At 31.7% G+C, this 15638-nt stretch overlaps 1 protein-coding gene across 1 annotated transcript in view; it reads right to left on the bottom strand.

Annotated features, from left to right (window-relative positions):
• Window positions 1-10721: 10721 nt before the first annotated feature.
• The window catches only part of LOC103524695 (tRNA (cytosine(34)-C(5))-methyltransferase), a 17738-nt gene continuing 12821 nt past the window's right edge, over window positions 10722-15638 (bottom strand). Inside the window, exons 12-14 of the mRNA XM_017449707.2 lie at window positions 11751-11828; window positions 11344-11532; window positions 10722-10910 (exon numbers count right to left, since the gene is read on the bottom strand). Of these exons, the coding sequence (XP_017305196.1) occupies window positions 10737-10910; window positions 11344-11532; window positions 11751-11828 (441 nt within the window). The 3' untranslated portion in view covers window positions 10722-10736. The remainder of the gene's footprint in view (window positions 10911-11343; window positions 11533-11750; window positions 11829-15638) is intronic.

Genomic DNA, 15638 nt, shown 5'->3' on the forward strand with positions numbered 1-15638 from the left:
AGTCCCATTCAGGTACCCTCAAAAGAGCCAGTGTTATTGTCTGTGGCTTGACAGGGCTGGTTTTGTCTCAGTTTTACGTCCTCCAGCGAGACAAGTGAACGTCCAAAGCGGAATCTCATTGGTTCAGCCGTGTTGACTATAAAAAAAAGTCACATAATCGAATACGCTTCAGCTGAGTTTCGTGACCGCGAGACTGGTTGGTCAGGACCACAATCACGGTCTAAACGTGGTTCAAGTTCTCTTGGATGAAACATTCTCATTGGTTGATTGGAAACTTTTTATCCAATCAGATTGCTTGGTTTAAGAATTAAAATTTGGCCGTGTTTAAACTTGGATTGTGGTTCCGGCCATGAAACTATTGTTCTTGCCTTTCTCTTCCGCCTGATCAGAATGGAGATTGAGCTTGAAACGCATTGAGATAAGTAACAGTAGACACTTTTCAAAAGAGCCTATTTCTATTATGGAGGCTACCTGTACACGCTCAGTAGGACTGTCGGAGAGGAGAATTCCCCATAAGACCGCGCGTTTGTTATTACGGTCGTATATACTCTACCCGTTTCTACAGTACTAATGAGCGTGTCTGGGGCACCTCCCCTATTGTGAGTTTGAAAAACTATAAATTAATATTTCATCTTCTGATAAGTCCGTGAAAACGAATAACAAAAAAATTAAAAAAAAAAAAAAATACGAAGACAATTTTTGTGCGTACCTTTGTATGAGAATAACATGTTGAAAATTAACCGTGCGTCTTACCGCCAAACGACGACAATTCGTGAAAGTGACACCTAAATACGCCACACATTGACAAACACTTGTTCTCTTTCTTTCTTTCTTCTTTACCATTTAATTTTTACACTTCTCAAAGTTAAATGTTTTTTGAGTAAAAATGAGAAGCGATGGTCACCTGCAGCTTGTACACTACATGCAGCTTGTAAAGCTGTTTAGCTGTTAGCGTGTGGACATTGCTTGTAGAGAACCTTTTTTTTTTTTTTACTCGCTTGGTTTTATATTTAAATTAAAGGGGTCAGATGAGGGATATTCAAGTACATAATTATGTCGTTGTACCCTACTTCCTGAGACGGACTTGACCATAGTCCCATTCAGGTACCCTCAAAAGAGCCCTTGGTTTTATATTAAGTAAATAATATATGAAAAGTTAACTATTTTATATTTAAGTAATTTTTGTTAAAAAAAAAAAAAACTTTTTTCTAAACGGGTATTATTTATTTTTTAAATTCACCACTAAGTAAAACATTTATTTATTAATTAAATATATAATATAGGCAAGAAAATTACACTATAGTTAAGTTTTAAGTAATACATTGGTTTCTTTGTTGGTCTCGTTTGGGAAACGCTGTGGTGGTTTCCAAACATGATTAGCAACAAAACCGGAGGTATGCTTCGCGTGTTTTGAATAGTGTTTTCTCAATGGCAATGCTTCCATATGACGTGTTGTATTGAGGGAGCAGTGTGCAAAACATGTGAGCGTTCCCGTGGTAAAGTTGATCTATTTAATGTGCCAGAGACATTTCGACTAGTTGAAGATATCTCTAGCTCAGATTAGACACACACAACCAACACAAAAGTACAACTCTATTTATTTTGACATGTAAAACATCATCTCAGGGATTTTTACATTTTTTTTTTCTTTTTCTTTAATTCTTAGGATTATTCTCTCTCTCTCTCTCTCTCTCTCTCTCTCTCTTTTTCTTTCTCTCTTTCTCTTAAAACATCATCTCAGGGATTTTTACATTTTTTTTTTCTTTTTCTCTCTCTCTCTCTCTCTCTCTCTCTCTCTCTCTCTCTCTCTCTCTCTCTTTTCTCTCTCTCTCTTTCTCTCTCTCTCTCTCTTATTACTTTCCTCTTAAACTTTTCATTTTGATTTTTAGATTGAAAGTTGAATTCATTAAATTTTGAACTTTGTCGAAGAAGTGCTATGACACAGGCTATGTATGGTGACAAGTATCCACCCTTTCTCCTCTCTCCTTCCTTTTTCTTCTATGATGTTTGTCTCTGCAACGGGTAGAATAAATGAAAACATTCTTCGGTTAAGATATAGGAAGAAAAACAAAAAGCTAGTCAATTTTGTATAGTTTTTTATTAAGTAATTTTGTGTTTTCATAGCTGGCGCAGTTGAAACTGTTTGTGTAATAGTTACTAGTTGGGCAGTTACAGAATAGGTCTATTTTAAATTGTTCTTCAAATGGGGGGGTTATGTCTTTTGGAAGATGTAAGTATACACTAATTTTTGGGAGGGTTTATGTGGTGGAGGAAATTTAAGATCGTCAGAATTGAAAATTGGATTTTACTGAATTTCAAAACATCCCTTTCGGATATCCTCAAATGAAATCAATTTTTTCGTTATTCTCACTTTTGATTCAAGTTCTTCATTCGATAGAAAATCACATTGTATAGTTCATATTGAACTGTCAGTATTTCGCAGTGAAATAGTGTTCCTATTTTATATTAATTTGGTCTCTAATTATATCATTCATTTGCTTGATTCTATTGATATGAGTGTTGCTTATTCGATCCACCTTCTTTTTCATGTTTCTAGTGACTGTTTCTTATAGGGCCAAGTTTTCACTGTTCGTATATCGATGATAGCAATATTATTTACTATGCACACCTTGTTTATGAGATTATGGCCACTATTTGAGTAGTTAAATTTCGATTTTCCTCCTTATTGTTTTATCTTCAAATATTAATCAATTTCTCTATTCAAATTCAACTTTCACGCATCATGTTTCATTGATATCATTTGAATTTATATGTTTGTAGCCTTTTACAAAGTATTTTTTCTTTTTACAAAACTTAAATGTTGAAAAAAATCTTTATGTAATATTAAAAATCTCCAATTTCCATTATTTTCCACCTATCTGCTTTCTCAATCGGTACCATTTCTGAAGTACATATTTCTCTCAATGTGTGTGAAACCTCCTCTTACTAAACTACCTCCAAACCCCCCTACTATTGCGAATTCCTCTCACCCTTCACTATTTTGTTATGTGTAAAGTTAAAAGTGCCATGCTGTATGCGTTTCATGATGATTAATGGGCTCAGTTTACTCTGTACCAGAGAGAATATTTCATAATCTACATAGTTAATTCTATCTGGAATGTTGACTGTTGGTAAGTTGGCTATATGACTTATGTGGTCAGCTTCCTGTCCAAGGTGACCCTAGGGCCTTTGATTCTTAGGAAATCGTCTGCCCTGTACATAGAATATACTTTCCCTAACCCATCCTACAGTTACATTCCCTCTACTCTGAACTCTCTGAAGGTACTCTCCGTTAAGCTAAATGTTGTTTACGAATGTCTGGAATTTTGACCATTAGGCCATTTTCCGTTCTAAATAAATTAGGCCCTTGAACTTTCAATTAAAATCAAAATTTAAAAATAAATTGAAAAATGGAATTTAAATTTATTAAATAAATAATCTAAATTAATTTTGATAATATGTATTAACACAAGCTTAGCTAGAATAACTAGGTACTTGTTCGAAATTTTCATATTGACCCCCATTTTTGGCGACGTTTTTAAACATCGTAACTTTGATCATCATATGCCTAAATTTGACTAAAAAATTTCTTCTAAAATGAAAAGTATAGTTTTTGTTTCTTGAAAAAATATTTGGACTTTGAACACTTCAAAATTACTATAATATTTTTTTTTTCTCTGTCGAACGGATTTCAAAAAAATTGACATTCGAACTATGTATGATAAAAGGGACAGGATACCTTTGTTTTTATTGCAAAGAAAAATTTCTGTCCTCCTATGAGAAAATGACTCGAAATTCCAAAATAAGACACAATGGAAAAGTTTTCTTTTTTCTTATTTGTTATTGATTTTGTACTTGATGTTTGGTTTCAATTTTTACAATTTGGACTATTCTTTTGTTTGGTATTGACGAATAAAATTCTGCAAGGTAACTTTTTTAAACATTGATCATGATTTTTGTGTATAGATCTACATCTGGACTAAGATTCAACTTGAATTTGATCTTTAATTTTTATTTTATTGTGAAATCATTCTCAGGGAATTTTATTACTTTATATTTAATATTACATAGTTATAGTTATTAATTATTATTTATAAAATAATTCCTTACTATTATTATTCTTTTACTTTGCAATTTGATGTAATTTTATTTTGTTTAATTTTATTTTAATTTTTATTTGTTTTTTAAAAACAATGTTATTATTTTTTGTTATATTTTTTTCCTTCTATTATTGTGTAAACTATTCTTTGTTTAAAAGTATTCTCTTTTCATCTCTTCCACTTCATGGAATAAAAGAATTTGGAAAATTTTCTATTCCTGGGATCTAAGACCAATGGATGAAATACCTGTGATTTTGGATCCCGCTGGAGTGTTGTATGTTGTATAGATAAAGTACATTCATACAATGTACATTTCAAAAATTACCAAATTCTTTTCTTTCGTGTCTCCTATTTCAATAGTTATACCTTGTAAACATTAGGTAATCAAGATGTGGTCAGCTACTTGCGTACTATTCCTTGTATGAAGTATCTACAATGAAACGTGAAAGCAGAGAAAGCGGATAAGGCGTTCAAGTATTAAAACTAGTTTCGATCTCATATCTCACGTCACCTCATCTTATCCTGACTTATTTCCAAGAATAATTCTTAGAAGTCTTCATCTTTTAATCATAATTTGTTATATCAATGGTTCAAACACAAGTAGCTGGCTGGCTCCTCATATAAATACCTATGGGAAATAAACGGGTCCTGTTTTTAATTTAAAAGATTTTATTTAAACCTTATTTTTATCCTCATTTTCAGTCAGTCTGAGGTCAGATGCAAAGATTACTTATCTTTTGAGTTATATAAGAAATCTTGGGCTAAAAATAACACAGTCACAGTAATAGGTCAATAATATGTAGATGCTCTAAAAGTTGTTGATCTTTGCAATTCTGATTTCATCCCCAAAAGTCAAGCTTGATAGATATGAACCTGGTAACTGTATTAGCTCTAAAACCTGAACTTTCCCTCTTTATGTATGAACATTTGAACTGTTCAAGTCACGGGCTGAACATATGGTTTGTCCTACTCCTACTGACTTGAATGTTTACGGGTCTTCTTATGTTTATAATAAAAGTGGGCAACTTCCTTGTTTCATGTAGTTTCAGAGCCTCTGTTGCCTTTCATGTCCATCGTACTTGTTCTTTTCTCATGCCTACAATAGATTATAATTTACAAAATGAATATTTCTACCTCTTTATTAGAATAGTGTTTATTTTAGTTTACTACAGTGCAGTACAATTTTCATTTATGTTTGTTTTATTATTATTATGCCAAAGGCATTATTTATCATTATTTCAGTTTTCATTATTATACGTGTACATATTTTATCTTCTTAACATCTAAGTTTCATTTTATTTTACCCTTTCTTCTGAACCGAACATCTGGTTTCTTTTCCAATTATTTGAAGAGGATAAGAAGTAGATAATGACTAAAAATAAAATGAAAGTCCAAAAGAACTTTTTGAATTAAATAAAAAGTAAATTAAAGATTCAAACATACTTTAAGTGTGATAGAAACGAATACATTTTTCTTCAATTAAATTCGACAGCCATGAAAATGTTCAGAATATGATAGATATATACGAATCCTTCCAGCCTTAGTATAACCTCATCCCTAAGTTTTTTTCTCCAATGCTACCTAATATATTATTAGACCAAGCCATATCTTCCAACACTGTTATAAAAATCAGAGAGTCATTTACATCTCTCATTTTTTTCTTGCAGAGTGCTAGCGGACAAATCTATTGTTACTCCAAGCTAATATTAATCTTATCCTGTATAGTACAACTATTTTATTTAAAATAATAACACATCTCAGGGAAATAATTATGTATTATTATTATTTATTGGTGTTATGTTTTATTTAATATAGTTCAATATTATTAGAATACTTTATTCCATTTATTCGAAACAAGTTTAGTTTCAAAGTCTTGTCTGCCATATTTGATTTTGAAATCTCCAGTTGCTTTAATATCGACACAATATGAAGTTTTTCTTCATAGTTTATCCAACTTTTTTTTTTTAGATTAACTCTTTACATTTTGAAAAAGCTAAATATGTAAAAGGTCAAATTCACAGTACCTATGTACCAAAATTCCTAAATCCCAAGTTTTCTGATCGTATTGGAAAAACTTTCATTTATTCAGTGGGATGACCTTGAAATAAATCTAGAAATCCCAATGAGGCTTGACTTTCTCAGGGGAACTTGAATTGAATTTTGAGTTTGAAATAATCATCAATTACTAAAATATAAAAAAAAACCCTCAAGTTAGTAGAATACTCTCTTATAGTCCAAATAAATCATTGTGTGCTAACTCTCCTATACATACATTGCCACCTATACATACATTGATAATTTCGTGATTGCCTCTTCTTCTTCAAAACACTGCCTAGTAAAACGTTCAAATCAAATCATGTTTGTCCATCCACCTTCCAACTTTATTCTAATTCTGTTAGTCCTATGTCTCAAGCACACACAGTTAATTTATTTAAATAATTCAACTAGCAATATTTAGCTGTTTCTAAAAATAGGTATTAGTGGGAAAAATCCTTCGAATAGTTTACTTTAAGACAATTTAAAAATCTAATATTAGCATATTTTAGTATCATTTATTAGGTATTTAATATTTTGAAACTTTAATTAAGGCACTTGGACTTAAAAACGGGTGTCTGCCAAACAGTAAATTTGTTATTTGCTAAGGAACTGTCATTTATTCTCAATCTTATGAAAGCTCTCATGCGAAGAAAAAAAATATAAACTCGTACTATTGGGTTTATATTATTTGATTTAGTCCTAATCTTCTGAGAAACCACTTGGACAAAAATAGTTTCTATCACACTTGATTGTTTAGAGTTTATTTAAACATTAATGTCAAGAACATCGATATTTCGTCGTCACATTTTTCTACTTCTAAATCTCTGTCAAGTTATTTTTCATTATTTTTTCTTACCTCTTTTTTACCTTCTACTTTACCTCAAATGTTCTTTATATGATATATTCTTGCTTAATCCAAAAACACTATTAAAAATATCGTGTTTCATATACATTTTATTTGATAAAAAAAAAAAAAAAAAAAAAAATAGTGTTAAAATAATTAGATATTGATTATATTGAATGTTTTTGATGTTGTCTCTTTTCTTTACCTATAGTTAAACAAAAAATATAATTAACTTTTTTTGTATTAAGAATAATAATTATGATAATTTGATTGAAATTATTAATAATAGTCTAAGAGGAATTACCTATTACTTTTCAAATATAAATAGGTAAATTTTCTTATATTTCCCCCCTCAAGGATAGAGGTGGATTTTGAAAAGGTCATTAATTATTGTTTTTGTTCTAAGGTGCGTCAAACGGGCCATAAGACATGAAAATAATTATTTCATCTTAACAGAATAACTAAAAAAAAGTTGTTGTTATTATAACTATCCATAACTAAAATGAAATTCACCTCTCCTTGATGTTTACTATTATAAATATATATAAAATATTCAACTCAATGTATTTTATTTAGGTATCTTTTTTCTATTTGAATTTTAAAAGAGGAATAAAAGATGGACAAGTTTATGAAAATTTAGAACATGTAATTTTGTAAGTACGGGTATGACAGTGAATGCAATCATTTATCTTCAAAATTGAACTGGTATTATTAACAGAACTCTTTTTCTACCTCATCATATTATGGATTTATTGGAAGAAATAATTGCTCCCATCAGCAATTAATTAAAAGTAAGTATATTTTTCCCTTTTAAAATTCAAATAATTATTTCTTTCTTTTCTTTATACAATATTTCTTTGAAGCATAGATTTAAACGTTGAAATTGACATTTGAACGTTTAAATCTGCTTTGTTTTATGGTACAAATCTTAAAAAATAATTGTAATAATATGATATGATTAATTATATATATTTTTAAAATAAATAATTATTTATATATTATACACAGTTTAAAAGTAGTAAAAAAAAAGTAAGTTACTTTATTTTAAGTCGCTCAAGGATAAATTAAAAGTGCATGGAACAATTCCCAGGTCAAAATTTTTAAACAAAAGCGCTGTGTACAGAGTTATGCTAAAATTTTAATTAGGCAGTTTGGCAACCCTTTTCATCACTTCTTTCAATTTAATTATTTTTCAATCGGTTTTTTTAGTTCTGTTCAGTTGATATTTGGCTTGTTAACCTCACGTTTTTTTCCAACAAACATAGGTAAAATCATTTTTTACTTTTTTGAATTAGACTAAAATATTTTACCCTTGAAAATTTCATTTTGAAAAACTTCTAAATTGAATTTATTATTAAATTCCAGTGAAAATAAAAAAAAAGTTTCTTTGATCGTACAACATTGATGAGAAAAATCTGTTTTGTTCAAAGAAAATAAATTCCAACGTCCGTTTTGAAAGTGGGCCTATAGGACTTTGTCATTACCATTAGGATAGGAAAACCTTAACGCGAAGGCGAACTCTTTTGAACTTCTCATGTCCAATGTTGTACAATTTTGAAAATTATCTGCCTCGTTTTTCCCCTCAGCCCTTTTTCCCGTGTTTTATCCGCAGGAATATTATTTTTTCTAGTAAATTCACACAATATACCTCTTAAGTTTTACATCTACCTCAATAATTTAGTTTACACACCTTTTTTTCGTTAAAATATTTTATATTTATGTTTCTTGTTTCATTTTTACAGCAGATTAATTATTTTTTGTGTTTTTATTTTCTTTATATTATTATTACTATTATTATCATGAATACTATTTGGATGCTTTTCTCTTCAAGATACCTGGGAGGAAGAAAATATCTACTGGACCTAATTTATTTACAACTTTTAGCCAGTGATTCTTGCTCCCACTATCTTGTCTTATGTATTTTTTTTTTTTTTTTTTTTTTTTTTTTTTTTTCCAAAATAAAACCGCTCTTGCCTACCTATATAGAAAGAATAAGGTCCTACATGATAGCTTATTTTTACACGTTTCTGACAAGCGAGATAACCAATTTCCAGATCAAACTTTTGGTTGGAGTATCGCTTCTCACGTATTCTGTCCAATACAAAGTGTGGAAAATTGCTTTCTTTCATTTTACAAAATTGTTACGCGCGACCATGCCTGCAATGACGTTTTTCTTGACTAAAACGCTTTGTCCATACAGTAAAAAAAAAAAAAAAAAAGAAAAATATGTTTTAAAAATCCGAATCTGGTGAATGCAATGAAAGGGGGTCCAAAGAATTCAGATAAATGAATCTATCTAATCCGGATTCAGAAGATTCTCTTCATAAAGAAAAACCTCTCAAGTCTGGATTTCACTCAAAATATGGAAAAAAAAACATGAGTGTTGTCGGGGAGCGAGCCACTGCCCCCCAACTTTATGGTTTGGGAAATTGAGCATGGTAATAGGTAAGTACCTACCTGAGCGTATTCTTTCATGTGAATAACAAGCGTATTTTTTTTGTCGCTTACTCAAGAGTAGTGCTAAAAATATCCGTCAAGATTTTGTAACGCTGCTATCGAATTTTAAAACAGCTGATATGGAGAACACCTTCCCCGTCTTGTTTTGATTTTCTAGATTTTAGGGGTCGAACCAAGATAAAAGTTTTTCCTTTGCAGGCGAAAAATTTTTACTTGCCTGTGCTTTTCCAGTGATTTAGTTTGAGTGTTTTCAAAACCATCCATCATGATTGGTGTTGTGGGTAAACCGACCAGCGTATCAAACTTTTTCAAGGCCACGTCTAGTCTGGTCCAAACTCCACTCAAGCCTTTGACCCCTGCCACTCCAGATCCTGCTGCAAAACCAAATTTGCCAATCGAATTTCAGCCACAAACGGCTCATTCGATTGCTCAAGCATTACCCAAAACTGGCTTCGTTACTGCTCTGAGTGGTCTGACAGGTAAGTTTTCAAGACTGTCTAGGTGTCAGTATAGCACTTTACAGACCATGTTATTATCAGATTCGATTACCAATGTTCACCAATAAGCAGGAAACGCACTCTGAAGTAACATTTGCTTCCATGATGTAGTGAAACATTTTGTTCACAACACAGTAAAACACAATGTTTTAAGGATTTTTTTTTTCTCTTGCAACACATTGCAACACTTTTTGTCATTGTCTAATATTTAATGTGAGATAAGTTGGATGTTATCTCTGCTGCACAACAAAGGAAGGTTTTTCTCAGCAGAACTGCTTTGCCTTTTTTTGTTAGGCATCCAGTGGGTTTCCACTCTCATCCCCAGAAAACACAGCTTTCTTTTTAAGAATTTTAGAATAGATAATAATTATAATAGTGCTTAGGTACTGAACTGCTTGATTGAATAAGACTTTTTTTAAGAGGTTTGACAGAGGGAACTGTAACTGCTATGGTCTTATCATCCCAAAATTGAAGAGAGAAGGAAGACAGGATAGGAGAAAGCCAGCCGTTCTGAGAGTCCCATTTGAAATACCTATATGCCAAAGCTCAAGGCCAAGACCCCAATTCAGATAAGGTCTTATCGTCCCGAAATCGAAGAGAGAAGGAAGAAGACAGGATAGGAGAAAGCCAGCCGTTCGAGAACGAACATTATCCATTCAGGATGAAATCTACCCCACTCGGGGCAGATTTTTATTCTGAACAGACCTGGCTTTTTCCTATCCTGTGTTCTCCCTCCGTTTGCGGGACAATAAGAGTTCCCTCTGTGAAACCTCTCTCCCTCTCAAAAATCTAACATTCCGTTCAGTCAAAAACAATAAGGAAAAAGGTGAAGGTATAAAAAATACATATAAACTCACCAAATTTGGACACATCAGCCCCCAGGAGTCGTAGATAATGCACCAGATCACTTCCCGAGATATAGGCACGTACTGAACTCTTGCCTCTCCAGCCTACCAGAGATAGCGGTAAGTCATCCTGAAAAGCAATTGTGACAGGATCGTTGGTATGAATAAAAGTTTAAATTGTCAACCTAGTTAGCTTGGTTGGTAGCGCGTCTGCCTTGTAAGCGCTAGGCCGCGGGGCGGATTTTATCCTGAACGGATAATGTTCGTTCTCGGAACGGCTGGCTTTCTCCTATCCTGTCTTTCTTCTCTCTTCGATTTCGGGACGATAAGACTCTAGCAGTCACAGTTCCCTCTGTCAAACCTCTTTAAAAAAAAACTTGATATTTGCATTCGCTTAAAAAAGTACAGTTATTAGCAGTTGCAGTTCCCTCCATCAAACCTCTTTTAAAAAAAAAAATACCTACCTAAACAATAAAGTACACCTATGTAATAAAACTGAAGATCACCAGAATAATTTTGAAGTAACTTTATTGGCATTATCGGGAATCACATATTGACCTCACCTGTAATTCCAACAGGCATGAGCCCACACCGAAGCCCTCTCTAGTGAGCGTCTGTCGAGTTTCTGGTCTAAGAAGTTCCAGATCTGTGGGTTGTTCAGGCGTGGAGTTGTTCAGAATAGTAATCAGCTCCTCTCTATTCACGCGAACCTTGCGTTTCTCTCCGATGAACGCTTTCATACTGGACAACCCCTGGTGAATAAAGCAAAATCATGGATCAACCTTCCGCTCCAGAAATACATCCGCGAACAGAAAAAGCACCTTTTTTTAAGGAGTTTTAGATTGTACCTTGGAACCTCCTTCGCATTACTTCAAGGCATATTCTTTTACACCCACGCCTATTCAGGAACGGAAAATTACGGTCAGAAAATTTCCGCCCTGGCCGGGATTTAGTAGGAGTTAGCGCTTACCTCTTGGCAAAATCGGAAGGCACAGCCCATCACCTTGTTATCACAACGAGCGAACGACTTGACTCCTGTATTGATAATCTGAAATCATACAAAAACAATTTGAGGGCACGGTTAATAACAAGCATTTATTTATTCATCAAGATTTTTGTGATAAGGAACTGTAAGAAGAGAGGTATTATCAATCCCAGCCGAGGTATGGAATTTTATCCTCATATAATTTGAGAATTTGACCACAATAATAGTACTAGCCTACTGCTGGAGTAAAGGGACTTTTCAGTCCTATGCAAGCAGTATAAATAAGCACTATTATTATTATTATTATTATCGTCCCAAAATCGAAGAGAAGCGGGGCAGGTTAGAGAAAGCCAGTCATTCCGAGGACCTTATCTGTTAGGATAAGGTTCGCCCCGGGCGGAAATGAGACCCGCGACGACTATCTCTTACTCGTACAAGGTACAAGGCAGGCGCGCAACCCTTAAAAGTTAACTAGGAAAGTTGACTTGTAGCGTGAATGGCATACCCTTAAAGGTGTGTCCAAACATAGTCGATCGACGAGGTGAATCTATATTGTCGAGGCAGTGTGGACGGTTCAGTTGACATCGATCGGCCGGTTGACTATGTGTGGACACACCTACCTTAAGAATGGTTAAGGCCAGGGTCCACAAAGTGAGTTCAAGTTCAAGTTTAACTCTTGGATTAAGCAAATCTGATTGGCTATTTTTATTATTATTATTATTATTATTATTACTTTTTTTTAACTTTCTGAAATCAAGCCCAAAATATTTGTTATCCTCACCTCAATATCCTCAGGTCTTTTTTTTATAACTTACCTACTCAGGTTTTCACTTATATTTTATTTTATCATGCATTATTTTATTTTATAGATACATAGGTACAATATTTATTTTATTTAGTTTTACATTTTCTTTCTCTTGTTTTCATGTATCCTCTGTCTTCTTCGTTTTATCTTGAATATTTTGTACAGTTATTCTTTTTGTTCACTGTATAGCAGTTATGCATAGCATCTTTGTTTTGTTGGCCACGTTTCTGAACCAAAAAAAAAGCCTTGGACATTACTTGCTGTAGATACCGATTAAACCAAAATCTTAATTGGAGATTCTTAGACGCCTTGTTTTTTAGTCGGAAAATCCGTCTGTTCTCGTGACAAATTTAATAATAAAAGAAAAGTTAAATCTATATGACCGATATCCAATGAAAATTATTTCCTAACAAATAATAATAATAAAAAAAAAATGTTTCTCAATATCAATCTTTTAGATATCTTCTAGGCCTCTAGGGGGAAATATGTGAACTATTAATTGGGAGCTATGTATTCATGTATGACTGCGAATATATCTGTTCTTTCCATTGCTCTTTTTCTCTTCATTTGCTCATCTATTTGAATTGTTATTATCTTACAATACAGATGAACATAAGAAACTTAATATTAATAGTTTACTGTACATGTAAACCATTGATGCTGTTCTTTGGAAAAATCCTGGCTTACTTATTGAACAGTTGTGGCAATAATAGAAAGAATTTGCAGCTTCTAAGAACTAAAAAAAAAAAAAAACTAACGAACTTACTTATTTGTTTTGATAATTGCCACAAAACCTCAAGTGTTTCTAGCAAACGTTTCTCATTCCGAAACTGTTCAATAACTTTAAAAAATTCAAGACATGTTTATTCCTTCTTTCTGATACTTTAAATTTACTTTGGACATTTTTAAAAGCACCATTATTTTTTTCTGCTTACAAAAGAGCTGGTTTCAAAGCGGTGTTTTGGGATGAACTTCACTCAGGTTGTATAATTTTTAGGAAATATTGAGACGTTTCTTTCTGTTTTTTACTATCCGAATGGGCATTAAACCATTTGAAATCCATGCTGTACTCCCGCTCCCCTCCTTATGGGGTGGTATTCGATATCTGCCTCGTTTTTTAAATAAGCACCTGGAAATTTGTCAGTAGGTTCCGAAGATTGAAATTTCGGAATTTCAAATTGTTCTGGAAAAAGAAAACATGTTCTGCTTGTCTCGCATGCTTACATTTGTTTTTATCGTGTGATTTTCTTTTTGGTTTATAACCTACTTAAAATATTCCATTTTTTAAAAAAATGTGATCTGTAATTTATAGTCAGAAATTACAACTAATTACAATTTAAAATTGTGGATTGAAGAATTAGAATAGCAGTTTGAAAATTGTACCTAGTACGAATAGTTCTAATGAACACCTATGTACATAGGTATAGGTAATATATGGGTGAGAATTTAGGTATAAAATAATTTACAAGGTGTTAATGTTTATCATTGTAGCCTTGACGTTTTTCCTTCTTAAAAGGAGAAAGAGAATGAAAATCATTCACCTCGTGGAACTTTTGTTTTTATTCAGCCAAAGATTTAATATAGTACAAACTTGTTTTAGCTATCTGAAAGATCAACAGATTAAAATCTATTTGCAATATTTACTAATACAAAGAGAGATTGAATCACATTTAAAATGTGATTTATATAAATATATCTATTATTTCCTATTCACTTTATAAAAGTGACTAAACTACTATTATTTTTTTCGTGTATAATTTGTAGGTATTGTAATATTACTTTTGAGTTTAGTGTTGTAGGTTTTCTTGCTTTTGTGTGTGGAATTTACTTATTATCATCGATCTTACGCTGACAATTTCCAATTATAAAGTGAAAAAGCATTTAATCCAATTTAAATTGAATTGTTTTAGGTACTTAAAATGCAATTGAAAACGAGGGGTTGCTCGTACAGCATTGGTATCATTTGATTTTGATCAAGTACGTTAATTTATGTGTTATGATTATTTTTTATTCTTACAATTTTGTGTTTTCTGATTCGATTTTTTTTCCTTTTTCAACCTATTTGTCTCGCAATTACACGATTTAATTATTCATATAACTTTTTTTGTTTTGCCCAAATAACTCTTGATTTCCCCAAAATTAAATAGTAATATAATTAAATAAAATAAATCAATGCCTTAAAAGAATAAAATATTACAAAGATAAAACTTTATGAATTTAATAGGAAAATTTCTTTATCCAAAAATAAACCAGGTATTTGAGATATTTCGAGAACATTTTGTTTTTAAATCAATAGGTAAAAGTGCTGACACAACATAGAGGTTTTAATTAATTAAGTACATAAGTACCTACAGTCCAATGAAGGAAGTTGTTACTATACTAGATGTAAATGAAAACACTCCATGTTTCATTTGAATAAGAAGCCTTTGTGTCAGTGTAATTTTCCCACATTTGTATCAAAATTAAATGTCCTTGAAATTTCCATTCAAAGGAACCTGGTTTTATCAAATGATTTTTAGCAAAAATTGAACTTTTTTTTACATAGTCGAATTTTTCATGTTACAAGAAGGAACGTACAACATTTTTACTTTTTTTTCTTTTGTTTCTCACAAAAAAATAAATTTAAAATTCTATTTCAAAATATTTTGGTTCTAAAATTTTATACTAGGTACCCACCCCAGTATTAACTCACATCTTTAAAATTCACAGAATAAATTTGGTTCTAGATTCAAATTATTTGTAGACATAATACTCGTACTATTAATAATTCAGCATGGAATTTTGGAAAATCGAGTGCTTGGGGAAAGAAATAAAAGAAATCTGCAGGGCCAGGCCCTTTATTGTACCAAAGTATAAAATTCAAGACGAAAATCATTATTAACGTACCTATTATAAAAACATTTTATTATTATTTTTAAATTTGTAATTTTTAATTATTATATGTTTAAGGATTGATTTAAAGTAAAATTCTTTTTAAGAAATTTTTAATTTATAAAAAAATAATAAAAAATTGAATTTGTTGCTTAATGTTTCTCTGTATTTATTCCATCTCCTTTTTCTTCTCCCCT

The sequence above is a fragment of the Diaphorina citri genome, unplaced genomic scaffold (genome assembly GCF_000475195.1).
Source record: "Diaphorina citri unplaced genomic scaffold, Diaci psyllid genome assembly version 1.1 scaffold115, whole genome shotgun sequence".
NCBI classification, from domain to species: domain Eukaryota; kingdom Metazoa; phylum Arthropoda; class Insecta; order Hemiptera; family Psyllidae; genus Diaphorina; species Diaphorina citri.